The sequence below is a fragment of the Brassica napus genome, chromosome C6 (genome assembly GCF_020379485.1).
Source record: "Brassica napus cultivar Da-Ae chromosome C6, Da-Ae, whole genome shotgun sequence".
NCBI classification, from domain to species: Eukaryota; Viridiplantae; Streptophyta; class Magnoliopsida; order Brassicales; family Brassicaceae; genus Brassica; species Brassica napus.
This window is the reverse complement of record NC_063449.1, coordinates 3,552,007-3,578,528: the sequence shown is the minus strand read 5'-3', so window position 1 is coordinate 3,578,528 and position 26,522 is coordinate 3,552,007. Positions and strand designations below refer to the sequence as shown.

General features: G+C 33.2%; 2 protein-coding genes and 1 long non-coding RNA gene across 3 annotated transcripts; 1 reads left to right on the top strand and 2 right to left on the bottom strand.

Annotated features, from left to right (window-relative positions):
- Positions 1-1,416: 1,416 nt before the first annotated feature.
- On the top strand, positions 1,417-3,136 carry LOC106405277. The gene is made up of 2 exons (XR_001281313.3): positions 1,417-2,738; positions 2,884-3,136. It is a non-coding gene; the product is annotated as an uncharacterized LOC106405277 (long non-coding RNA).
- A 1,900-nt stretch (positions 3,137-5,036) lies between these two features.
- On the bottom strand, positions 5,037-11,497 carry LOC106406023 (exocyst complex component SEC3A). The gene is made up of 25 exons (XM_013846608.3): positions 11,236-11,497; positions 10,832-10,902; positions 10,656-10,736; positions 10,404-10,471; positions 10,184-10,286; positions 9,866-10,014; positions 9,410-9,527; positions 9,201-9,305; positions 8,910-9,011; positions 8,696-8,833; positions 8,403-8,531; positions 8,238-8,318; positions 8,086-8,160; positions 7,715-7,885; positions 7,476-7,626; positions 7,313-7,377; positions 7,012-7,182; positions 6,851-6,930; positions 6,554-6,635; positions 6,213-6,310; positions 6,027-6,135; positions 5,827-5,895; positions 5,648-5,713; positions 5,480-5,569; positions 5,037-5,371 (listed from the first exon to the last, which is right to left on the bottom strand). Exons 1-25 carry the CDS (start codon positions 11,408-11,410, stop codon positions 5,261-5,263), a joined length of 2,658 nt encoding a protein of 885 aa, XP_013702062.1. The 5' UTR covers positions 11,411-11,497; the 3' UTR covers positions 5,037-5,260.
- Positions 11,498-19,985: 8,488 nt separating this feature from the next.
- On the bottom strand, positions 19,986-26,044 carry LOC106406489 (protein DETOXIFICATION 33). Its single transcript, XM_013847167.3, has 9 exons — positions 25,546-26,044; positions 21,729-21,924; positions 21,294-21,639; positions 21,118-21,204; positions 20,978-21,034; positions 20,665-20,903; positions 20,435-20,553; positions 20,267-20,353; positions 19,986-20,183 (listed from the first exon to the last, which is right to left on the bottom strand). The coding sequence occupies exons 1-9, from the start codon at positions 25,813-25,815 to the stop codon at positions 20,130-20,132; spliced, it is 1,455 nt and encodes a 484-aa protein (XP_013702621.1). The 5' UTR covers positions 25,816-26,044; the 3' UTR covers positions 19,986-20,129.
- Positions 26,045-26,522: the final 478 nt, after the last annotated feature.

The following is a 26,522-nucleotide window of genomic DNA, read 5'->3' as shown; positions in this document are numbered from 1 at the left end:
TTATAGTTTATTATTCATAAATAATTAATATATTATAAAATAAAATCTTATGAAAACAAAATAATATAAATTTTATCATTCGTGAATCAAGAGATTTAATATAAAATATTATACGTTTTAATATATTATTATAATTTATGAATGCTAAATCGTATAACTAATAATCTAATCATTCGATTAATTGTTCTAAACACTAAGCTTGAGTCACTGCCTGCATATCCTAGCACTTTTTTAACCCCGATAAATAAATAAGGGAGAATTTGCAGAATAACTAAATTTAGAATCCAAATTAAGTAAGTAGCACTAATTTGACGTAATGTCATAGATATCATTTACGTCAACTATTATCCTGTTCCACTCCTTCTTTTTGTAATCATCTGGTAACTCTGTGTTGTTGAATATGATGTGGCCAAAATAATATATAGTGAAGATCAAACCAAGACTAGTCCATTTGAACTGTAGCAATTTTATTTACCAAAGAAAGTTTTGCTGTTGGTCAATAATGAATCATTATCACATCACGTTAAAAATCTCATGTCACAGATTTATTTACCACATACTTATTCACTATATGCAATAAAATGAGTGGATAAAAAACAAATGACTTTTTAAATAAAAGTGTATTCAATTTACTGAAGTGTTTCCATTCCATATCACCAAAATATTATAAGACACTAACCCCTTCTCAACCTCTAAATAATAAACCTTATCCTAACCCACCTCCAACCCCTAAATACAATACCTTAAACCCTAATCACTAACCCTAAACCCAAATATAAACTCAAATATAGACACTAAATTCAAATATAAATTATAAACTCAAATAGAATGAAACAAAATAAATAGCATAGTACATATTGGTGAAAATATGAAATATATATAAGATTGCATGGAATAAGTTAATGTTGACCCCAACCTCAACCCATATTGGTGAAAATATGAAATGTATTTGATTGTATGAAATAAATTAATGATAACCCCAACCTCAACCTCCACTTTACAGATACTAAATCCTAAACTTAAATCACTAAACTCTAAGCCCAAATAATAAAATTTATGGAGAAGAAGAAAATGGTGACAATGTGCCTAAGATGGCGCTGATGTTGAAGGTGGAACAACAACAAAACTAATAGATATTTTGTTACATTCCTACTCTATATTTCTGTAATGGAATAGAAATTTATAATTTGAGAAATTGTTTACACATGAAACTACAAGTACATTGATCCATGATAACTATATTTGTATACACTGTATAAATTATCTATGAGGGACATTAATTTCGTCACGGTTGAGACCAATAACAAGGGTGAAGTTTTGTATGACATATTAGATTGACTTTTCTGCTAATAGACACCATATAGTTCGAAGTCCTTTTCGGTTATCAATTGACGGGAGAGAGGTAATGAACAAACATTACAGAGAAAGTATGGGACCTTGTCTGGAAGCATGGTAGAAAAGACTGCATTATATGACTAAAGCGGAGTCTATTCTATTTTAACTAATAAAGTAGTATACTATGTACAACACTTGATTCATAATGAATATTCTACTTTTCCTTCTATTCAACAACAAGAAATATTTTATTTTAACCATACCAGCATGTAGATGGTCGCAAATCTATTCCATTTTATTTGAATAACAAAGCCGATTCGAAAGTTGAATAGAAATCTCACAAAAGTCCAAACAAAAAGTCTCATACCTTTGGTGTAATGCGTTTACACATAGTGAATCTCACATGCAATATAAAAACACTTCTATTTCAGATTGTCCAAATCTTTTCAACTAGTTAATATTGTAACACAAATGATTGGAAAATTTAAGAGAACCGGAGATAATAAGACAATAATCAGAACTCACAGTGTTACATTTTTTCCGCAACTAAGTCGAATCAGCAACCACTATTACTTTAACTCAAAACTCTCATGTTCTTGCATCCTCACGACTGTTGATATCAGAATCCGAGGAACTTCCCCATCCATCACCGAGAGAGGCTTCAAATATAATTTGATGTTCCAAAAAAAAAATCTAAAAATTAGTGGTATCACTGTCTAGAAAATTGGAGAAAGAATCTGGAAAGTTAAAGAATACATGGTTGAAGGATGTAAAGAAAGGTATGTGAATATTATTTTTGTTACAAGTTTTACCTGCTAGATACAATAGTAAAAACGAAATATTATACAAAAAAAAATATATCCTGTATAGGAGTAAATTAGGAAAATTGGTCAGATAGCGAATTATAATATTTTTAAACTAGGAAAATTGGTCAGATAGCGAATTATAATATTTTTAAACGTTATACCGTTCAATTTCCCAATAAATAAATCACCATACCGATAAATAAATAAAGCACCATACGAATATTTGAGTTATTAACACAAATAGGCAATTTATGAGTTTTTATTATACTCTAGAGCACATTGTGCTACACAAACACTTTTCTGTGGTTGAAGACCAAATTATCCTCTAAAAAGAGAAACTATGGAGAGACATTTAAGTAAAATGACATTCTATGCTAGTTGGACTGGTTATAGATTTTCTTTTCTTTTTGATTTTTGAATTTCTCTTATTTTGTACGGTGGACCCGAAGGAAACATTAAACTAAGTTTATTTTTGACTTTTTTTTCTTTTCTTTTACGGTGAAACCTCCTCACCGAGAGCTTTGATTTTGACGACATAGTTGTTGACTAGGGAGATGACGACGAGATAAAAATGACCGGGGAAGAAGAAAGCCAAAGGTGAGTTCTTGTTAATCGTTTTTCATGTTTTAGGTTTAAGTCAGTTATACGAAATCTGAGATATATGTGGTGTAGTGCTTCTTGATGTGGGTTAGTGTGCAGGTTAGGAGATTATTGTTTAAGTATGTGTTTTTGTGTATATCAGGTTAGTGTGCAGCAAACGATGGAGATCGGCGAATCTGAAATCGTTGTGGTAGGGTGTATGGGGATTGAGACAATGTTTTTCTGCAATTATTATGTTTTCTCTAATTATGCTAGTCAGTCACATAAAGTGATGTTGTTTGTTCAAAAATTGTAGAGAAAAAAACATACTAAGTGTTCGACAAAATGTGTGGATATTATCAAAGATGTACATATGGACAACAAAGTATGGACAAGTAATGTAGATATTCTAAGCACACATATGTACAAGCGAGCATATGTACAACACGGAGTGTGTACATGTGTACAAATGCATTATTGTTCTGTTAGAAAGCGTACATATGAACCAAAGTACATATGAATATTATAGGTGTACACATGTACACTAATAAGCATTTTTGTTATAGTTATGTAATGCATTCATCAATGTTTCTTATCAACGCTTTTATATTTAAATATGACATTTGTTACTCGCATTTGCATTTGTTCAACACATACATCAAAATCCCACATGAACACATATTCTATACTATTCACGTGTACACCTTAGAATTGTTATCCACATGTACACCAATTACTCCACATGAATACTTTCACATGATATCCACGTGTACACGGTACACTCACATGTACAATTTTACATGACATCCACATGTAAACATATTTCATGATGGCTAAATCTTTTCACTACAACTCCTTCAGTCCAATGCTTTCAAGTTGTGTAAACTCATTGGACAACTTTAAGCCTGCAACCATGCAACACATTTTCGTCAAGGAAAGGAAAATACATATTGAACAACACTAGTGACTACTCTATTAGCATCATTAATGAACTGAAGTGAATCTTGTGAAAGTACAACGTCACTAGCAACTTTTCTTGTACATTAATAAGATAGTCAAAAAATGGTATGCAAACAAACACACAAACAGTTTAATGTAATTTCAGCCATATAAATTATTCAATAGAAATAAGCATGAAAAAATAAATTTTGAGATGTTATTCCGCATATGGAGTTGCTTCACAATTGGTTGAATGTATGTAAAAATATTCGGGACATATACAATTGTTATTAAATATCCACATGGACACCAACCAACTAGTATTTGATAAACATTTGCAAGTCTTAAAACGGTCAGAAATAGAATTGACATATACACCTACTTCATATGTTTAAAGGTAAATGTTTTGACGATGTCCACATGTACACCGTTGTAACGATATCCACGTGTACACTATATCTGGGAATCTGCCCATGTCACAATTATTTTTGGGAAAGTTATGTTAATATACCAAGCAGCAAAACAAACTTTATTAAAACTTGATTCAAGATCGAATTCTTACGAGAAGTATAAACTCAAAAGATGTGACAAACATCAATAGTATCATCGATCATATAAAAGAGGAATAACTTGATTACAAGATCAAAACTTTACAATCACAGACACCAAAATCTGCAAGCTTGAGCACTCTATCATCAACGCCAGAGAGAATTTGAATCATCCATCTCTTAATTTCCCCTCCATAGAGAATTTATCCCCTATTGATCATTTTTTTTTTTTTTTTTTTTTTCCAATCTCTTGGCATCTCGAATCATCGCGGCTGTTAAAAAAAGAGCCACGCCAGTGGCAACAAAAGAAGCGTTATTGCGGCTGTGAAAGAAGTTTAGTGAGCAGAGACTACAACTCGCCGTATTTGTAATCGTAGATTCATTTTCAATTTAAAATTTAGAAGCAATAATCCAGAGAGTATAGGATTGAAGGTTTTTGGAATTTTCTGGAAAAAAAACGTAGACAGATGAAGATGATGAAGTGGGATTAGTTGATAGAATGAATCTGAGCCATTCAGAGTAAAAGTACATCAGTAAATTCAAGGCCATGAATTAAGACAGATATATGTCTTGTCCAATGTGTCAGATTTAATTTTGGTCGTCAGATAACAGTTAGAATAAAGTGTCTTGGTAGTAGAAACTGACCTGATATAAAAAATTTAGAAAGTCTCTGAATGTAATTATTTCATAATATTTTACATATTAACTTTTGGATTATCTGGGCCTGATTCTCAGGATTGAGAGGTTCGGGCTTGTTCGGTTACATCTTATTAATAATATACTTTAGTTCTTATCACATATCACTATTTACCAAATTAAATTCTATGTATATACAAACTTCTTTTTTTTATATTCAAAATTACTTTCGTCAAACACAACCAAAACGAATGAACACAATCGTTTCCTTTTGTCTAGTTCATTCTTTAACATTCCAACGTACAAAACAGAAGACGAAAAATGAAAAGAGGATGGATAAAGCTCGATAAAGCTCTCATACGTTTTATAGTAAACATGTATCCATAAAATGACCAAGGAACGTAGTCGAAGACATTTTCACATGGAAGCAAGAAGTCCTCTCATTTCAGTAACCCCAGGAACGTTTTCACTAGGGTAAACTTTGGCTACTAGCTGCACGAAGCTCTCGTACTTGTCCAGAAACTCCTTCTGTTTTTTTCAGCAAATATGTGTTTTGATTCAAATTCAAAAAAAGTTTTAGAGCTAATGCAAATACTTTCATCAACTTCTTTTCACAGATTCAGTTTAAATTGGTACCTTGCATTTGTCCCACAAGGACGGTAGCAACTCCTCGGATGCTAGATTCTTCTGCAACTTCTTATACATCTGTGCAATCGATTTATCCACCTATCCAAAGTAGAAAGCTAGATGTTAAAAAGTCCGTAAACAGTTAAATTAATACACTACAAGTCACATTTGTTTTACCCCTGACAAGCTTGACTTTAACATCTTCCGGAGTTCCATTTTCGACAAACCGAGCTGGAATGGTATCTGAAAATGTAGAGAGTATATGTGTATCAGACTTTTAATCCTACTACAGTTTATTTTTCCGATGGAATTTCGTTAAATAAAACGCCAACAGGGAGTTAATGATAATAACTAACCTCTTCAGGGCTGATAGTATACATCAAATCTTCAATCTTTTTAGCAAACTGAAATAGTCTTTCAAATTGCTGCAGGGACAAATAACACATTAAGCAACACACAAACGGCTGTATACCTTTCACAATTAACTCTAAGCTAAGGAAACATAGATAGAAGAAGAGAGTTACGCTATTAGCTGAAACTGGGAAGCACCACTTACGTAGTATATTATCAGGCTAATGTGGCGGGTACAAGCTTGTTCATATGCTTCACTTGCCTGGTGATAGAACTTGGCTAAAGTAGGCACAACATTAGCCAGGTCATACAGGCTACAACACAAACAAAACACAGGGTTAAAACAATCCGAGGGAGAGAGAGGGAGGGAGGGAGGGAGGGAGGGAGATACCTATTCTGAAAGGCAGCATAATTTTCTAAAAGAAGAATATCTGCATATTTGGGATCTTGCTGGGCAATTTTCTCGAGGGTCACAAACATTATGCTTACCTATAAAACACCATTAGTCAGAATCATCAATCAAAGTGAGAAAGAAAACAAATTGACGTGTAAACGAAGAAGCAATCTTGTTGTTATTCAAGTCGAGAACAAACTTATAATTGATTTATACATTGTAAGTGAACTAAGATCAGGTGCAAGTTGAGGTTGTACGTTATTGGGAATGGAAAACATTATTCTTTCATTGCGTGGTTTATGTCACTTTACTGATTCAATAGAATTAGCAGTACTTACGAATTTTGTGTATGCCTGATCAACCAAATCCCTAGATTGCCCTTGTATGTACTGTTCCATACGAGTAGCAAGTGCTGCAAATCTATGAAAATGAGATAATAATGTTAAGATAACCGCAAGTAACACTAGAACGGTTTTTTTGGATCACATAGTCCATCTGACCAACAATCTTATTCGGAAAAATAGTTCAGAACCAAATTGTTTACAAGGTGGAAGGAAATACTATCCGGTTTGTACAGAAAGAAGCGAACACATCGCACTAATCTGTAGTAAAAAAAAAATTGAACTCCTGGTTACCTTGGAATATATGGTAAGACGCCCATCTGTCTTACATTACGCTCGTTTCTTTCAATCTGGTGACAAGCTTCATCCACAAACTGCAATGAAATTTGACTTGAAATGATTAGTAGGAAGAGTATACCAGGTATATAAACCAAACAATCTATGAATAAACATACCCGGCTAAATTGCATTGAAACTCTCGCCTCCAGATCTCCAAGCAAAAGGCGAACAAATCCTGCAGCATCAGCTTTCTGACCAGATAGATACCGTTCAGTTATCCCATGCATTGATATGCAACGTAGTGGATCTATTTTGTATGCCCAGTCAACAACAGCATAGAAATCCTCCTGCAGTGCCAAGAACAGATCTCTCTTTTAGTAAAAAAAAAATGAACTGCTAACCTATAGATACTAACCAAGAAAATTAACAACTGGGTTTTTCATCTAACATGGAAACATTACATCAGGGAACTCTAACCTGAATACCATCAAGTAAATCTTGAAGAGATTCATTCAATGCCGTCAGGTCTGGGGAGGTTTTACCTGCAGAATTGGACAATTGCATTGCTTTCAGAACCGTTAGACCATATAGTTTGAGGATATAGTGAAGGCTTTACAGATGGCAGACAATTTTACGTTACCAGTTTTCTTATCAGACTCATCAATGTCCATGATACCCAAATCATCATCATCATTACCATCGTCATTGTTGGGCCTTTTATCACTGCCAGCACCTCCAGGTGGAGCAAGAGCTGGTACCTCAAAGCACATGAAGTGCGCAAAAAAGGAACTCTGTAGTATTATGAAGCAAAAACGTAACATGAGGTTTGCGTTAGATGTATTTAAAGGTCAAACGGAAAATCAGAGGTTTAATAAATACCTCATCTACAAGAAGCGGGATAAATATTGTTAGCATCTTGGCATAAGCATCTGATACTGCAGAGGTGTCAGTGTTTGCATTCTGACTAGAACCCGTAGATCCTTCTAGCCAAACAGTAGGATTTCGTGATACTTTTGTGCTTGCACGAAGCTCATTTGCGAATTCACGAGCCTGTGTTTTTAAGAAACAAATATTTGGCAACATGAACTGAATATGTAACGCTCCAACAGAATGGAAGAACAGTAGAAAACAAAATGTTTGCTGCGTATCCATGCTTTAAACATTCAGTAGGTTTTAGAAGCCTTAACCAATTCAAGGTTCCAATAAATCAGTGGTCAAAAGTGAATAAGAAAAGCATATTTGTTCCTCACCTCCCGGCGAAGGAGCAAGTTCAGGGAGCTGCAGTATGCTTTTCTCAATGGTCCCAAACAGTTTTTATCAAGACTCTGCAAAAAGAAAGGAGACATCAATCACGGTACTGCATTAAGGTTATTTTTAATGACACCTCATTTCTCGGGTTTACCTTTAAATGTTGCAAAAGACGAGCATACGTTCTGCATTTATACCGCAAATCTGCATGGTCAGGCCGCTTCAGCTGACCTCTCTGTTTTGAGCATGTGTTTAAGTATTCAGAATTATCATCACTAGAGTTAATGCTAGAAAGACGAGAGTTTTACAAAAGTAGTACCTGAGAAAAGTAACTTTTGTCGCTAACCATGAAATCTACCAAACTAGCAAAGTAGTTTCTCAGGAACTCAGAAGCTCTCGTCACAAAGGTAGCTTTCAATATTTTTAGCTCTGCTCGCTTCTCTTTTACCTGAAAAGATATAGCAGAGAGTAGCCAAAATTCAGGTAGTTGTACAAAAATTAGATTCTTATGTTCTTTTCTAGCCCCAACACATTGTAATAAACAAAGCTGACTTAATGGTAAAATTATAATGATACGGAGCGTATAGGAAATATTTAAGTGCATAGACATACAGATCGCATATTAGCATATATGGGGTCTAAGTTCGGCACTTCAAGACCCTTTAAAGCTTTGGCTAACCACTCGCAAGCTTCGATATTTTGGAGCATGTCTGCTTCATCAAATGAGCCTCCTGTGAGAGATGCTGAATACTGCAATCAATAACACTTCTATTAGTGAACCACGTAGACAAATGAGAAGCAAGCACAAAACTTATGGTTAACGAACCTCAGAAGGCACACGCAGTCTCTCAATAACTTTATCAAGCTCTTCAATGAGAGCTTTGTTGTTTACAGACTGCATCTCCAATTTGTTGTTTCGAGTTTCTATCTGCATACCACAAAAAAGTGAGAGTATGTGCTGAAAAAACTAATGATCAGTCCAACACCACAAATACTTGGAATCACTTTCTACTTCTGTTAATGCAGTTATAATATCCTCATAATAAAATAAATGACCAGGAATTGTCATTTATAGGTGGTGCGTCCTTGTGACAAAAAAAAAGGTGGTACGTCCTACCGATTCAATGTCTTCCCTCATGTGTCTAAGTTTCACGTTAAATATCCCTAACCATTCATCCATGTCATCAACAATATTTGTTGCTGCCTCTAGTCCATTCAAAACCTGAAAAATATGAAGATGGCCACATAAGCAAGAAAGTCAAACGCTGATGTTACTGCCCAAATGCAAAGATTATCGTAAAATAATAATTATCAAAAAATAAATACCTCATCCACTAATGGTTCGCTTTCCAGAATTGCATGTACATTTGCCGCTTCAAGAGCTTGGAGCTCTCGCTTCAGCCTTTCAGAAAATGCCTCAGCTTCACCAATGCCCATTACATAACTGTATACGTCAGTGATATAAGTCGACTGAACATTATGATAAAACTAAGTGGAAAAGGTAACTGCATTTCCATTACTTTTTATCCCTAGCAAGCTAGATTTTAGAGAAACAATGCCAATAATTTAAACTAAATACAATCACAAATGTAAAGAAGTGATTCTATAGTTAGCATGGTGGATAGTTATGCAACTCTATGTTAGCATAAAAGTAGTGTCACAAGCTTAAGATTCACGGGGAGGAGACCTCCTTTGTCAAACATATACTGACAGGAACAAAAAGTATATGCGTAAACAAAGAGGATTTAACCGAAATGATAACTAGGTAAGAATAAGACATACGTTCCTAAGAGAGCCTCCATATCCTCTTCCTCGGCCTGAGAGACTAGTTCTTTTTCAACAGTAACTTTCAATTCACTTTCTGTTACAGCTTCAGCAACAGGCTCACCATCTTCTGTACTTCTTTGAGTAGTGACTACTGGAGTGTTATCCTAGACCAATAATACGAAAAGAAAGAAGGCTAAAGCATAACATTATTCTATGAAAAGAACTAGCGAATATGAAAGGTGAGGAAAATGACAAGTACAAGCCCATACAAAAGCCTCTTTGGGAAATAAGAAACTTAGACCAAAATTTGAAGAGAGAAGTTATAAACCGCACCTTAGCCCAAAGGGCCATCTCGACGATATCTATACCAACGACTTTCGGAAGCTTGCCCAATACGTCTTTGCATATGTTCAATATGCAAACTAAAATTCGGTTCCTATAATCACAATGGAGAAAGGTGTATCAAATGAGCAAAACTACCTAGATCAACAAAGCTTAAAATATATCCTCCACATCTTGTTGAAGTTAATATGTATGTTCCTAACTGCAGTACCTGTCATCAGTATTGCGCATGGTCCACTGAGGAGGAGCAACACTTTGACTCCTGAGATTATCAAACCCCTAAAAGACTTTGCATCAGCGAAAGCAGAGGGAACATGGAAAATACTATTTTTACAATTACACAATCAGCTATTGTATTCCATCTCTTACACTGCATGCTATGATTTCTTCAGAAAGCATACACATTTTTTTATTAGAAATCGTACGTATTGATCACTTCATTAATACCATCGAGTGATCTTACCAGGGTAAAAGTGCATCCACTTGGGTCATTAGTTATGACTTCCACTTTCGAAAGATGCTTGAGTTTGTACATTTTAGCAGGCTGGATGAACAAAGAATATGAAAAATAACATCAGTCATCAGGAACTTCAAGGAATCTGCTACCATTGTATGCCTCAATTGGATATAGAAGATTACCTCAAGGACACCTCCACTTGAATACTTCATTACTCGAAGAAATGCTTTCTTACGCTGACCCTTCGATTTAACTGTAGAAAGCAGAACACAATATCTGATGACAAAGCTTGAAACATGGATCCGTTGAAAAAACTAACTAAAAGGAATCTAGAAAACAATTATGCAAATATAATGGATAATTGAAATGTAACACTTGAATCAGAGATTTTCTAGACACAATTCCACTGAGTCCTTTTCGTCCAAGAACAGTGAAACCTTACTAGGCTTATCTCATTCTGTCAAATGATAACCAGTGGATATCGCGGATACAATGGATAATTGTAAACTGCGATCAAAGGCTCGGATCCAGAATTGCTATCAAATCGAGAGGATCGAAAGAGGGAAAAAGGAGAAGGATATGTCACCGGAAAGAGCAAGAACCCTAGGTTTGGCCATTTGGCGACCTAATTTGCCAGACTTTCCCCAGACACCGCGGCTCTTGGCGACGCGGATCGACATGACAATCGATTGCTTGGTTCCTTCGATGGCGGCCTCGCAAGCACGCCGTAGCTCCTCATCGTCCGCGCTTGATTTCGCCATAGCTCCTTCTTCGCTCTTCTTCTTGTTCTTTTAGTCGTGGATCCAGCAAAGAAAGCCTAGGAGAAAAGGAAAAGTCGAATCTGTTGTTATATGATGCAGTAAATACTAAATAACATCTGATTTTAAAAAAAATAGAGCACATATTCTTAGAAAAGTTATGTTAATTTTAGTTCTTATCATTTAAATTTTGGGCTATCAATAATTAGATTTAAACAATAGATGATCCAAATATTTATAGATAGTATAAATTAAATAGATATAATTTAATGTTGTAATACTATACCTCTATATGTTAAATATTTAAATATTTGTCAAAGTTAACTTTTAAAATTATAAAGTTTTTTTTTAAATAACAAAAATCATATTATCTAACAATGATTAATCTTTACTACCTTAAACCAATGAAAACAAATTTTAAACTATATAGTTTATTTTAAAAATTAAACAAAAATTAAATGTTTAATTATTTGCTCGATAATATAAATCTATAAAACGAAAAATTTATTTTTTTAAAAAACTTTCTAAATTTGTGAAATGTTACAATATCTTTGAATATGACAATAAAAAATATTTTACTAATCTTTATATATATAGTTACGATTTTAATAATGAAATAATAATCCAAAAATATATATATATAGAAGAAGATACAAATACATGTGAAAGTTTGAAACAATTTATTCAATGAAAAAAATATACCGTAAACCTAGTATGTTTTAAAAATTGATAGACACATATATTATAATATATACTAATTATAATATATATTATAATATATACTAATTCAGTATTGAACAAAATATTTATATAAAAATAAATGAAAATAAAAGTCTGTGCGGTTGCGCGGATCGAGATCTAGTTATTATTATTATTGTAATTGGAACAAGATGAGAAACGAGATGAGAACCCTTCTAAAATTTTATTTATTTTTATTTATTTTTTTTGGAAATTAAATTTTATTCAACCTATAAACAGGAATAAAGATCCGATTACAATCCCTATTTGAACAAAATTTTGTTCAACGAAAATCTTGGGAAACTGAGATTCTCCTTGTTGTCTCGGATACCGATAGTTTCCAAGTCGTCTCCATAGTAGCTGACTCCCGATGAACTCCTCGAGACTTGTAATCGTCACTTGTCGATGAAGTACTATGCACAAAAGAAGAGGATGTTCCAAGGGACCATTACCAAGAGGAGCTCCGAAGAACCGAGATGTACACCCCTCTAAGCCGCCACAAACCTGCAATAAAAAACGGGCTGGGATTTCCGCCACTCTCTGCCAGCAGTCTCTAACCACCTATACAGAACAACAAGCTACACACACTGCCAAGACCAATCGATCAGACACGGCACCGAGAAGTGAGCTATGAACAAATGTAGAAATCAGGATTACCAATGACTTCGAGAGCCATCCTGACACTGCAACCATCGAGAACCGAGTTACCAGAACTGATTTGTGGAGATTCCATGACATGTGTCAACGGAATGAAACCAAACCAACCCGAGAGACTGAAACTCTAAACCAGAAGCCGTCGTCTCCAGAGAGAGGAGCCGAGACAAAGAGCCGAGTGAGGGGATTCAAAGCGATGAGGCCGAGCACAAAGTAACCAAAGTTAGCCACATAAGACCACCAGATACAACAACGCACTGGACCTACACGAGTCAAACCCAACGAGAGAGAGAGAGAGAGAGAGAGAGAGAGAGAGAGAGAGAGAGAGAGAGAGAGAGAGAGAGAGAGAGAGAGAGAGAGAGAGAGAGAGAGAGAGAGAGAGATAGGCGGGGGGGGGGGGGGGGGGGTAATATGTGTTCAACCCTTCTAAAATTTTATACTACATAACATTTCATCTGGCCATTTAACAAAATCTTTTAGAGGAATCTAAAGAATATGACATTGTTACATGAAAAAGAAAACCTGGATTAAAAGAATGATGACAAATGGGAAAATAAGAGGATATGTTTCCAATGGTCTTTTCCAATGAATTCTTTAAGTCTTATGAGGAATACCATGTTCTAAAAGAATTAGATTGTATTTTTAACTTTTTTGGTAAAGTAAAGTTTACTAAGTACAAATTGAATACTAACCAGAGATATTTAAAACTAGGTGATTTTCCCGTGCTCATACACATATATAAATATTTATACAGTAAATATATTATAATAATTGATTAATAAATTTCCTTCAATTTTAAATTATTTATAATTTATATGTATGGTTTTTATTAATAATATTGTGTTGTTTTTAATCAGACATGTGATTTTGGATACGCAATAATTTTGGGATTGCTATAAGGCCTAGCTATCTTTTTCTCTTCTGTTCGTTGCAATGAAACTGACACAAAGAAATAGATAGTTGTACGATGAGGAGACCTAGAGGAATAATATATCTTTTGTTCTAAATAGACCGCAATTTTGATTAATTTTTTTATTTGCATTAAGATTGGTTGTTCTTTTAGATATGTAAATATATTTTAGTAATATCATGTATAACATTATAAATATTTTTTTGGTAAATAAAATAGAAAAATAAGTTAAATTGTTGATCGATTCAAAATTACATAAATTAATATAACAATAATATTTTGAATTCTTATGCATATATATTTTACAAATTAAATAAATTGTAACAATTAATTACTATTTTAGTTAGTTATTAATATGTTTTCAAGTTTTCCATAATTTATATGTATAAAATAATATGTTTTATTCTTGTTAGACTATTGATTTGTATATAAGAAACTTGATTAGTCCAATTACTTATTTTTGGGTATATTAAATGACATATTCATTCAAATTGAAGTATAGTTATTTTTTTATTCTTATTAAGCCAAATTTGTTGATTTTATTTATCGCTTGAGTTCAGTTTTTTTTTCATTTTAGATATGTGTAAGTATATTTTCATAATATTTATAATAATAATTTGATACAAATGATTCCCCTAATAATATTAGAAAAAATAACGTCATGATCAACAGAAAGTTGTATAAAAGAAAATAAACGGTAAAATTTGAAAGCTCATGAATGAATGTATATCAATATTTAAAATATTTTGTAAACTCTAAATCTCAGATTTTCACATCCCGGGGATCCACCAAGGTCCAGATTGCATGCGAGTTCTAAGTTCGCGAAACAGGATCTATAAGAGAGTCCAATGTAAGCCCTGGGTAAATGTTTTGTTGATTTTTATTTGCTGGTCTCGGGTGAGTGGTTGGGAGCCATGGGTCATTCCATATTGATATGGATGATCCTGATCCCACCCTTTTGATTAGTCATTTGCTTACCAGAGATCTAGTGGAAACAATACTCTGCCAGCTATATGACGGAGAATATGATCGAATCGGCTCCAGGGGTGAGGCATTCCTGTAGTACCGTCCTTTAAAAACGCGAAAAATAAAGTATTTGGCTTTTCTATCAAACGCCATAACTGCTTACCAAGCATCGCCGTATTAAAATCTGTAATATCTTTAAAACCCAAACCTCTTTCATCCTTATTTGCACATACTTTGTCCCATGATTTCCAGTGCATGCCTTTTGTATTCCCTCTAGACTCCACCAGAATTGTGCTACTGCACTCGTCGGTTTCTTTGTAGCCTTTGGTAGACGATAGCAAGACATCACATGATTTGGTAAAGTCGTAACCACTGATTTGATGACCACCTCCTTTCTTCCTTTAGTGAAAAATTTGAATGTCCATCCATTTATTCTAATGTTTAAACGTTCAGGCACAAAATTTAAGACTTGTATTTTGGAACTTCCAAGATTTTTTGGCAGTTCTAAGTAGGACCCCATTCCCCCTAAATTATGTATATCCAAAAATGTCCCTTAATTCTTGTCTGATAGATTCATCAATCTTGTGTCCAAATTGAATTGAAGATTTTTGAAAATTTATGAGTTGACCTTATACCGCCTCATATTCCTTTAAAATCTTGAGAATGGTTTAACACTCCTCCCTTTGTGCCTTGCAGAAGAAAAGACTATCATCTGCAAAGAGAAGATGAGATATCGATGGACATGCTCTGGCTACCTTCATTCATGTTAATTGTTTTTCTCTTTCAGCCTTTTTGATGTTTGCAATTAATGCCTCAGTACACATAATGAATAGATAAGGAGATAAATGATCCCCTTGACGTAAACTCCTATGTGGAATTATGAGACCCTGCGGTTGACCATTTAGTAAAACCTGATATTGAACCGATGATATACACTATATCATTAGTTTAATCCAATGAGGATCGAATCCCAAATTTGGTAGGAGGGCATGGATGAAGTCTCATTCCACCCTATCATATGCTTTACTCATGTCCGTTTTGATTGCCATATACTTTTCTTGGCATGCTTTATTGGTTCGCAAGCCATGAAATATTTCCTGGGCAATAAGAATATTATCTGATATCAATCTTCCTGCCACGAATGCCGATTGAGTTTACGAGATGAGGGAGGGGAGGCATGTTTTCAAACGTCGACACAAAACCTTCGAGATTATCTTGTACTCTACATTGCATAGGCTTATTGGCAGTAGTTCCGTCATCTTTGTAGGCCTCTCCGTTTTTGGTATCACCCAGATGTTAGTAATATTTAACCTTGAATCCATTACTCCTGAAACCAGAAAATTATTCAATATTTCCCCAAAATCTTCCTTAATCATATGCCAAAAATGTTGAAATAAAAGAGTCGTCATCCCATCCAGTCCTTCTCCGGATGCGTTATAAATAAAGATTTCCAAAACTCATCCTTCGTCGCAATCCTCAGCAGCCGTTGATTCATCTGTAAAGTAATACCCAGTGTTACTTCCGCCATAAAGCTATCAAACTCTGATAGGGAAGTAGTAGTAAATAATTCTTTGAAATAGTCTACTGCCACTTTTTCGACACCTTTATCTTACATAATCCAATTGTGGGTATATTGGATTGTATAAATATAAAGAAAGAGAATTAAAAATCAAACTAAAGATTAAGTAAAAAAGAGTTTTTAATAGTAAATATAATATTTTTAGTTCATTAAAATATCTATAGTTATGCTATTTAAAAAGATTTATTTTAATTATTTGATCAAAATATTCTTATAGTAAAATCATTTTAATAAGAATATTAGATAACCTTTTATTTTGGGTATATTGGATTGTATAAATATAAAGAAAGAAAATTAAATATTAAACTAGGTATTAAGTAAAAAATAGTTTTTAATAGTAAATATAATATTTTTTGTTCATTAAAATATCTATAGTTATGCTATTTTAAAATATTTTTTATTATTTGATCAAAATATGCTTATAGTAAAATCATTGTAATAAGAATATTAGATAACATTTTAAAATAAATACCAATTTTTGTGATTTGTTTTTGAGAATTCATGTTTTATAAGAACAGTATTTTTATAGATATTTTCTTTTAGTTTTGTTTAATTATAAAATACTTTTAGTCAACTAAAGATTATACAAAATGAATAAAACACCTCAATAATACTAATTATGAATTATTATTATTCAAGTAAAGATATCTTGGTTTATTTTATTTAAATTATTTTCTGTAACTATTTAAGAAAATAGATATATACAAGGAAAATATGTTTATACTTTGAAAATACTTTCATTTTGTTGCTTGAGATTAAGTTTTAAAGGAAATATTATTTTCTTATTATCAAGATTATTTTTCTTAACTTTTATAAAATCACATTATATATAAATATATATTTTTAATTTTTTTTTAAAAAGATTTATCGATGTTTCCTTTTTCTTATATTTTTAATTTATAAAAGAAAATTTATATTTAATATAAATTAATTATTAAAAAGGAAAATCAAATTTAATAATGGTCATTAGATGTAATATTTTTAATTAATTAAATGTACCTCTTTAATTAACCATCCTGAGAATGAATGTGAGTGCAACGCCTAGTCAACCGACTTCTCAATATTATAGAGATAACTTAGAATAACCAATTCCACTAAAAATATTTTTTTGTTCTTGTAACTTTTTCTCTATTCTTTAATTCATGACACTAGAAAAAAAAATTAAAAATGGTCTTTATCGTTAATGAAAACTATATTTTGATCCGCACACGAATGTTTTTTAATTTTTTTCTAATGAGTAAATATTTGTTTTTTATAATTGGTAATATATATTTTTGACATTTACCTATGTTTAATAACTGTTTAATATGACATTTATAAACACAATAATTTATAGTTTATATTAACTAATTTTATTTTAATATTTTTTGAACCATCAAATTTATCACCCAAATTTCTTATCATTATATGCATGGATCTCAGACCAGGTTCAGAACAACTGAACCTCACTTTGAGTAGGAAAATATTTTAATCATGTATGCTTTGTAATACAAAGCCACATTATAAATTATTATGAATTTATTGTCAAATCCATTTTTAAATTGATTGCATTGTTCTGAGTTACACGAGAATAAATGTATCTAACTTTTTGTTTTCTGGTTGATTAGCTGTTAAGTTATTAAGATAAACATGTTTTAACCGATCTGTTAACCAATAAAAAAAACTCTTTGTTAACCTTTTTTGAACTGTTAACAAATAACAAAACTCTTTGTTAACTTTTCGAATTATTGATATATCTTGAAGATAATACAATCAAATCTTCCGAATTATAATATGATTAACATCTAAATAAACATTTTCGAAATATATGATAATAATTAAATAAAATAGTTAGGATGTGTGAAAAATGGAAAGTAAAAGTTGCAATATTTTTTTTAAAACAGGTAAGTTATGTTTTGTACTTCAATTTTAATAAGATAAATTCAATTCAAAGGTAAACCGGCGAATTTTGGCTAAGATCTAGACAATCGAATTATAGAAAGAGTTAAAAATATAAGAAACTGCTGATTACACATTTTACCCTTATTAGATCATAGTAAAAAAGATTTTCATTTTCTTTAATATTTAGACAATCAAAACCAGTATTTTAAGTCAATGTATGAAATAAAATAAAATAATATATATATCAGAAAATTTGAAAATAAACTAATACAATCACAAATTTTTTTACATGTTTTGCTATACAAAAACTGAGTTAAAAATAGATATGTTGATCTAGATTTGCTAGAATATATATTATAACCCTTTTTACAAAGAGAAATATATGTTATAACTTATCTTCTACATTAAAAATAAAAATTTGTATTGTAAAGTCTTCTCAATAAGCTATATAAATATAAAATATGTCTGCCTCTATTCTAACTAAAACATTTTGTTATTTTTAACACACAATGTATATTGTAGGGTTTTTACTTAATTGCAGAAAAATCTAGAAAATGTAAACTTTTGTTCTATCTTTTACTTTATCGTTTATTTGTAGATAAAACAGCTGGATTTTACATGTATATTATGTTCTAGACAAGTTAGAATTTGTATTCCAACCTTATGTCAGCAGTCCATCTTCTTTATATCATTTTATGTTCTTAAAGCTGGAGCAAATTTGGTAAGCAATCCTAACTAATTTATTTAAACTAATATTGTTCTTGATGTTGAATTACAATGAATTATGTTGCATTCAATAATTTTTTTAATTTAACGAGGTTATATCTGGAAGTCATTGCGAATCGAGGGGAATAGAAGAGGATTCTGACATATGAATCACCGACAAAAGAAGGAAAACGGTTGAAAGATGATGGTGGTTTGGGTTTTCGGGATTTTGGTTGGTTTTACCAAGCTCTTCTTGCAAACCAAATTTTCCGAATTATACAGTAACCATATAGTTCTTTGAAGATGAAGAAGAGATGTCAAAAGGGTTTCTTACTTCCCAAACAGATCCTCCTATCTTATAAACTATCAATTTCATAAGAAAAGACGGAGACAGATCAAATTGAATAATCAAAATGATACAGAAGAATGAAACGAGTGACGATTGGTTTTTGGGTTAATGAGAAGAAGCATCGAACCAATATTTGAAAGAGGGAATAAAAATAATCGACGACATGAGGACAACAAGAATGGTTGGAAATAATTGGTCGAAATCGCCGGAGAGTTGGCCAGAATCACCGATACATGCTCCAAACACATACTATATGCGTTTTATTAATAAATTAAATACTATATGCATATTTAATCATGTAATGTTAATCTAATATTTACTAATAAACAGGAATTGGAGAATAAATTTCGTATTAAAAAAATCAATAGTTTATTGGGACAAAATAATATATTGGAGACAAATCTAATCTGGATACGTTCTAATTAGCCGAAAAGAAAATTTATGTTTAATCCAACCAGGCGCCGGCTTAGGGTAAGGGAGCGTGAGTTCTGGAGTCCAAATATTTTTTAACGAAAAATAATATTTAAAAAGAGCTCAAATTTTTTAAAATTAATTAGAGATAGGAGCTCAAAAATTTTAACCTGTCAATAGATACATGTAAAAAAACTAAAAAAATTTTTTTGCCCAAAAACCCTTTACTACTTTGAGCCGGCACTGAATCCAACCAAGGACGGTAGGAAACACTTCGAAAGTAATATTTTTCTTATTGATATATATATATATATATTATTCAAAATATCCCGATCCTGGTTTTATGTTTTCAATTTTAATTTTTTTAAGAGATTAAATTTTCATCTAAACAATAAAGACAAATTTGAATATCTAGGATGGTGACCAGATATTATCCAACAAAAGTCAAAGATATTGTCCTCGGAATAACAATTTGGTAAACATTGACCAAGAATCCAAAAACAAATGATAGTCGTCCTACTAGAGTTTTTCACTCTCGCGCCGTTCCTCCCCATCTCTGAACCCGACTCTCGGCTTGCTCAGCCTACATAATTCAAAGTTAATGAAATGATCAAACCACGACACAAAGGTGGAACATAAAGAGGATATAGAGACCAGATAAGATACCTCTTTGTTCCAATTAGTGTAGTAGATTATTCCAATCAATATAAGTGTCTGTAAGCAGATTCCAGCTACCATACCTCCCCATATTCCCTACAATTTGACAAATGAATTAGCACCAAAATGAAAAAGAACAATGCAAATACGAACTGCTTAAAAATCGATTAGACCAACCTGAACTCCGAGGTTTAATGTGAATCCCAGAACAAGACCAGCAGGAAGTCCAATAATGTAATAACACGCAAGGTTCACGTATGCCACTAGACTCTGCCACCCAGCTCCAACAGCAACACCTAAAAACACATGTCCCAAAAGTAACCACGACTCATTGTTTCCTGATCCTAATATTGCTTTTTGATTTTCTTATTTAGCTATATTGCCACCACTCATTATGAGGTACCCACCTGACAAGACAGGCTGGAGGCTGTTCAAAAGGACAGTGAAGGCCAACAATACAGCTATTCTCGTGGTTTCTGCTGCCACAGCTTCGCTAGAAGTGAAAAGATGAGGGAAACTATCTTTTGTGGCTAAGACAACAATCATACACACAACCCCGATAAGGGTTGATGTTATGGAGACAACTATCACTGCAAATTTTGCTAGATATGCATTTCCCCCACCCAGTTCATTCGAAACCCTCACACTGTAAACACCGATGAGAGTTTTAATTGTCTTTTCGTAAGGGATTATAAAAAAAAAAATGGTTAGTAATCTTACCTTATGGCAGCGTTAAACCCGATTGAAATCATTGCTGTCCAACCTTCTATGTTCATGCTGTGAAAGACCAAAACATTTTCAAAACATATTTTCATTGGAAAAAAAAAAAAAACAGAGATCATCATCACAAATGGGTTTACCAAATGGAAATGGCATCGACTGGTATCAATGGATTAGGAAGAAGACCCGTGACAACGACCAGAACCATTAGGTACCAAAACTCCAAACTGCAGAATACAACAACAAACCGGTCATACTAATAGAAATCGTGACTTGCATAAACTTTTTAAAAATGGAATGCAAGAAAAGTTGGTACCAGAGCATGACAGCAGAGGCTAAAGATAGTTTGACAAATCCATAGAGGTCACGAAACGCAAGCCAAGAAAATCCACTCCACGCACCGTCTGATTTGGTGATTAAGATATACAAAAGCTGACCGATAACAACAAGCCACCATGAGGTATTGAGGGTGATGGCTGCACCTACAAGCCCCCACTTAAAGTGAATGATGAATAGCCAGCTAAAGACTGCGTGGATAATCAGAACCACCCCGGAGATCCAAGCCATCACAAGCACTTTCCCCTGGGACTGTAAGAATTTCTGTATTGGGAAGTTGGCTGAATATGCAAATAACTGTGGAATCATCCACAGTGCAAATTTCCCTGCAAATTTTAAAATAGGAAATGTTAGCATGCATATTTTTTGAACGTGACATAAGACTTTCTTGGGCAAAAAAGGTGTAATAGAATACCTGCGGCTTTAGAGATGTGAGGAGCCTCGCCGAAGAAGGAAAGAATGGGAGGAGCCCAAATGTAGACGGGAAGTAAACATAAAGCAGTGGTAAAAAGAATGACCCAAGAACGTTGCATATATATTCCAAGCATCCTAAGCTGCCCGGCTCCATATGCTTGTCCGCACAACGTCTCCAATGCACTTCCCATCCCCAACTGCAAACATTTTCCATCACCACAATATATTAAAGTTTCTTATGTTCTTTGCAAGTATTCCTTCATCCTTTAGATATATTCATAGGAAAATTAATATGGGACTATGAAATATCTATCGGAACCTAGAATAAAGATCCCATGCGATTCGCTAGCTTTCTCAAACTGTTTCAGCTCTTGCATTTTGGGTCAACTATGATGTCATTGCTACTGGTTTATAACAGTCAACATGTCACAGGTAGTTTAACTTGGTTTATGTGCTAAAGTTCTAGATTGTTATAACTATTTCTAGAATTTAAAATGAATCACAATTAGTAGTTATTTTAAAGATTGTATTCCAGCCTACGTTAAACCTGATATAGACCCAAACCTATAAAACGTGCCATCTCTAGTTATTTTGACTTTAGGATAGGAAAACAAATTAGGTACAGTTTTTCAGGATTAATCAAGGTTACTTTTAGAGCCACATGTAGCACAAAAGATAGTTTAAAAAAAAAGACACAAAAGTTAGTTTAAAAAAAAGAAAGTTTACATTTTTACACCTTTAGAATTCTGCATTGATATATATCTATTTTATTTTGGATCAAGAACACAGTGTTGAATTCGCAAATAGTATTATATATGCATGGTAATAATTGCAAAAAACAGTCAAATCTGTTTTGGATTTATTTTAATTTGAGAATTGAAAACATAAAAGCTTACACCTCTCTAGTGTTTACTAACCTCGTAACTGTATATAAGTCATTGCTATATTTTACACTCGATATTGTCTTTTCTTTTTAAAAATAATGCTAATATAGTAGAAGAAATAACTAAAAGTATTGAAGTTTAAGTGATATTATATGAAATGATATTGAAAGATATAAAATTATTATATTTTGGTGACAGGCTGCTGCAATATTGGAAGTTTATGTGTAAAGTCAATAAACCAAATAACAAGTGGAAACGAGGAGTGAAACGTGTCTCGTAGTGAGCGAGGGAAAAATTACTGACTAACGTGTCCTACACTCTGTCACTCTTAAATAAGGCTTGGCTGAAGTTTCCGTTTCAATTATGTTTTCGTTTTTAGTTATATATGAATGGAAACTAGTTGACAAAAAAAAATATGAATGGAAACTAAGCAATTGAAATTGTCAAATCTCTTTTGGATTTTTAAAACAAAAATGTTCAATAACACAAAATAAAATGCATTTGAAACATGTTACACTACCTAAACTTTTTTTTTTCAAATCCCATCTACTTTTTTTTCTTTCCCCATCAAATTCCGTTTTATTCTATTTGGAAACCAAATAGGAACAAGTAATTTATCCAGGGAAATTCTTGTTCTTGATTTCTTTTTGTCGTCCGATGGATTAATATCAACTTCAACAAAGGTGTTTGGAACCATAAGCTAGAATGGTGATAGGCACCATCCGGAGACAAAGTTTGATACATCCACTAAAACATACACTAGACTATAAAAGAAGAAGAGATGTTGATAAGGAGCATAGGGAGATAAGCGAATAATTTCAAGAAAGGAAAAGCTAAACGGAGCCGAAAGCATATATGAAAGAGAAAGCGATGCAAGCCTAATTATTTGAGTTGGAAGATGATCTCCTAGAACGTTTTCACCAGTGCAACACGTTCAACCACCACATCTAAGATTGCTTCCTCTACAAGAAGCCACAAATAACCAATCTTCAACTCGAGCAGCCAAAGAAGACGACGGTTGGCAATTAACTACTCAAAGACTGCACGCAATTGAGCTATGGCTCCACAGCTCCTTACCAAGTAATCAGGAAAACCCGTTGGTTTCAAATCAAGGAACTGCATTACTTCTCAGCCCCAGAGCTTCACCAACTGAAGATAACAAAACCAAGACCAGAGGACTAACAACGAAGCCATACCAAGGATAACCACCATTAAGAGCTAGAAACCTAAAAGGAAACATAGCAAAACCAACTTCCATGGCAGAGAAACTCTACCGTATAAAGTAGAAAATGATAACTCCCAACAGAACCATCAGACCAAACACACTCCACAACCCCAATAACAACTGAATCTCCTTCCACAAATCTCTCAAAACAACACACTAAACCTCTAAATCTGAATTCGCTACACTCTCTCAAATTGTCTCCATGAAGAAACCTCAGACTGAAGCTCCACAAGGATGACTCACAAGCCGCGAACTTGACACATAACCGAACTTATATCGAGAAGTTTTGAACTTAGATCTAGGCTAAGACAGAACAAAGCTTAAAACCTATATGAAACAGAGAGCTTTCAATACACACAGACAGTCAAGAAACAATGAAAGGCACGACAGACCACAATAGAAATACTTGAGCTTTGCCTCAACTGAACCGATGGAAGAAGTACCACCCCACATCAGAGCCGGTATAACCTGCACCGCACACCAGAAAAAGCTTCGGATCTAGTCAAACAGCCTAAGCAATCGACAAGAAGAGATCAACATCGAGTCCCTTATCTCCGACTCTCCCGTCTCTTGGAAGCCTCTTCTCAGCCTACAAACGACACTATACTAGACTAAGGACCTTCTCACAGCACCGACGAAGGTCGCGGACCTTCTCAGAGCACCGAAGAAGGTAAAACCACTGAACGCTTTTTTTTTTCTTTTGCGGGGGCTCTAGGGTTTTCTCTCCGTAAAGAATAAAAGTTTTATTTTTTTTCTTGACAAGTATCATTTTTTGGGTAAAAAAGTATTATTTTCATAAATTAACAAAAAAATGAAATGGAGCAAATCTGGATTTTATTCCTGATCTGTTCCGGTTATACTTTTATGGAACATAAATGGTTCGACTGGTGACTGTTCTGGAAAACAAGAGGAATGAATAGAAAATAACGTAAAGGAATAAAATTATAGGAATGAAAAGGAATGGTTGTTCTTTCTCAAATTTAAAAAGGAATACTTTTGTTTAGGGAATGAAAAGAAAAAATTATTCCCTGTGAATGGTGATATTTTTTAGGAACATTACAGAATACATTATTCTTCGTTGTTTCCTGGTCACCATTTATCAATAGTATACTGTGTCCGTCAACTGTCCCTCATTAAAAAAAAAAAAAAATTTCTCTAGTACTAGTTGGTGATCTTCTCAATTAACAGTGCAAAATCATGTGTAATTGCAATGTATGAGCCTACGAGGAGATCTATTTTGTAATTATTGTACGTAAGAATTCTTTTTAAATACAAAAAAGTATGTTGAGATGATCAACAATGTTCTCAATGAACCTAGTTGTGACTAGTTTCTTTTAATGTTAAATTTGGATTAACTTACTCCCAGTATCAATGGTTTAATTGGCCAAATCACTTTAAATGTTCCTTTCGCTCACTATCAATGGTTTACTTGGCCAAATCACTTTAAATGTTTCTTTTTGCGACTCACTTAATTCGGCATCAATATGGCTAATTTGGCCGGAACAAACTTTCTTTACTCGACAAACTGACATTTATTTTCATGCAGAATCATGTGACTGATTATATAATATTAAAATGTATGGGGGATATCTACTTTGTATCTAACGAACATTAAATAAAATCCCTAAGAATAATGGTTTTTCATTGCGTGGCCTTTATTGGAACACAACATATAACTCAAAAATAGACACGTGTGAAAGATGACGCACCATGACACCGAAGGCGAGACCGGATATAACGGAATTCTCCACGGAGACGGCGGCGAGCTCTAGTTCACCGATGCGGCCGGAGAAAGTCTGAGTGAGTGCACCGAGAGAGTATTGACTTATGGCTGTGAAGATGGCCGGTCCGGCTAGCTCCCAGAGCCGCTTCGACTCTTGGCGGAACTCTTTGGCCCATACTTTCGACGCCGGTTTGGTTTCAGTGAGTTCCGGTGGCTCACGAGGATCAAGCAACGGCAAAGTCTTATCTTTTCCCATTTTTGATTTGCGAGAAGTTTTGCCTTAATTGCTCTCTCTCTCTCTCTCTCTCTCTCTCTCTCTCTCTCTGTGTTCGGGTATGAGTTTAAATATAGAGAAGGGAGACGGTGGTAGGTACCAAAATGAATAAGATAAATTAATGATATATGTGGGATTTGCAAAGAAAAGTAATAAAATAACCACCAAAAATGACCAAAATTTAGCAATGAAACGCTGAAGACCTTGTTTCTTTTTATAAATTAGTTCATTCCTCCCCCACCCTGTTTACATTCTTTGCTTTAAAATTTGGGAAGATTACTCAAATAACACTAAATCATGTTTTTATTACTAGGTTAACTTATAATTTTTCAATTAATACTAGACTGTTTTTTTTCATACTCATGATATCATTCTTTTCTTTGTTAACAGAAAACTTATTTACAAAAAAACATTATTATTTTCTTGCCACATCACAAAAAGATAAAAATATTTACGAAATTGCCATAAAAAATTAATAAGTATCTATATTGTTAAAAGAGAAGTACAAAAACAACATATTCCTTAGATTTTTTAACTTATTTACAATGATATGCCACTGAAATTATTAATTAACTTATTTTTTAGAACTTTGTGTTTTTTCCTCTTTAATTAATACATTTCCAAAGTCAAATTCTAACTAAAAATTATGGTAACAATAATTAATAGACCTAGGTTTTAGTATTCTTTGT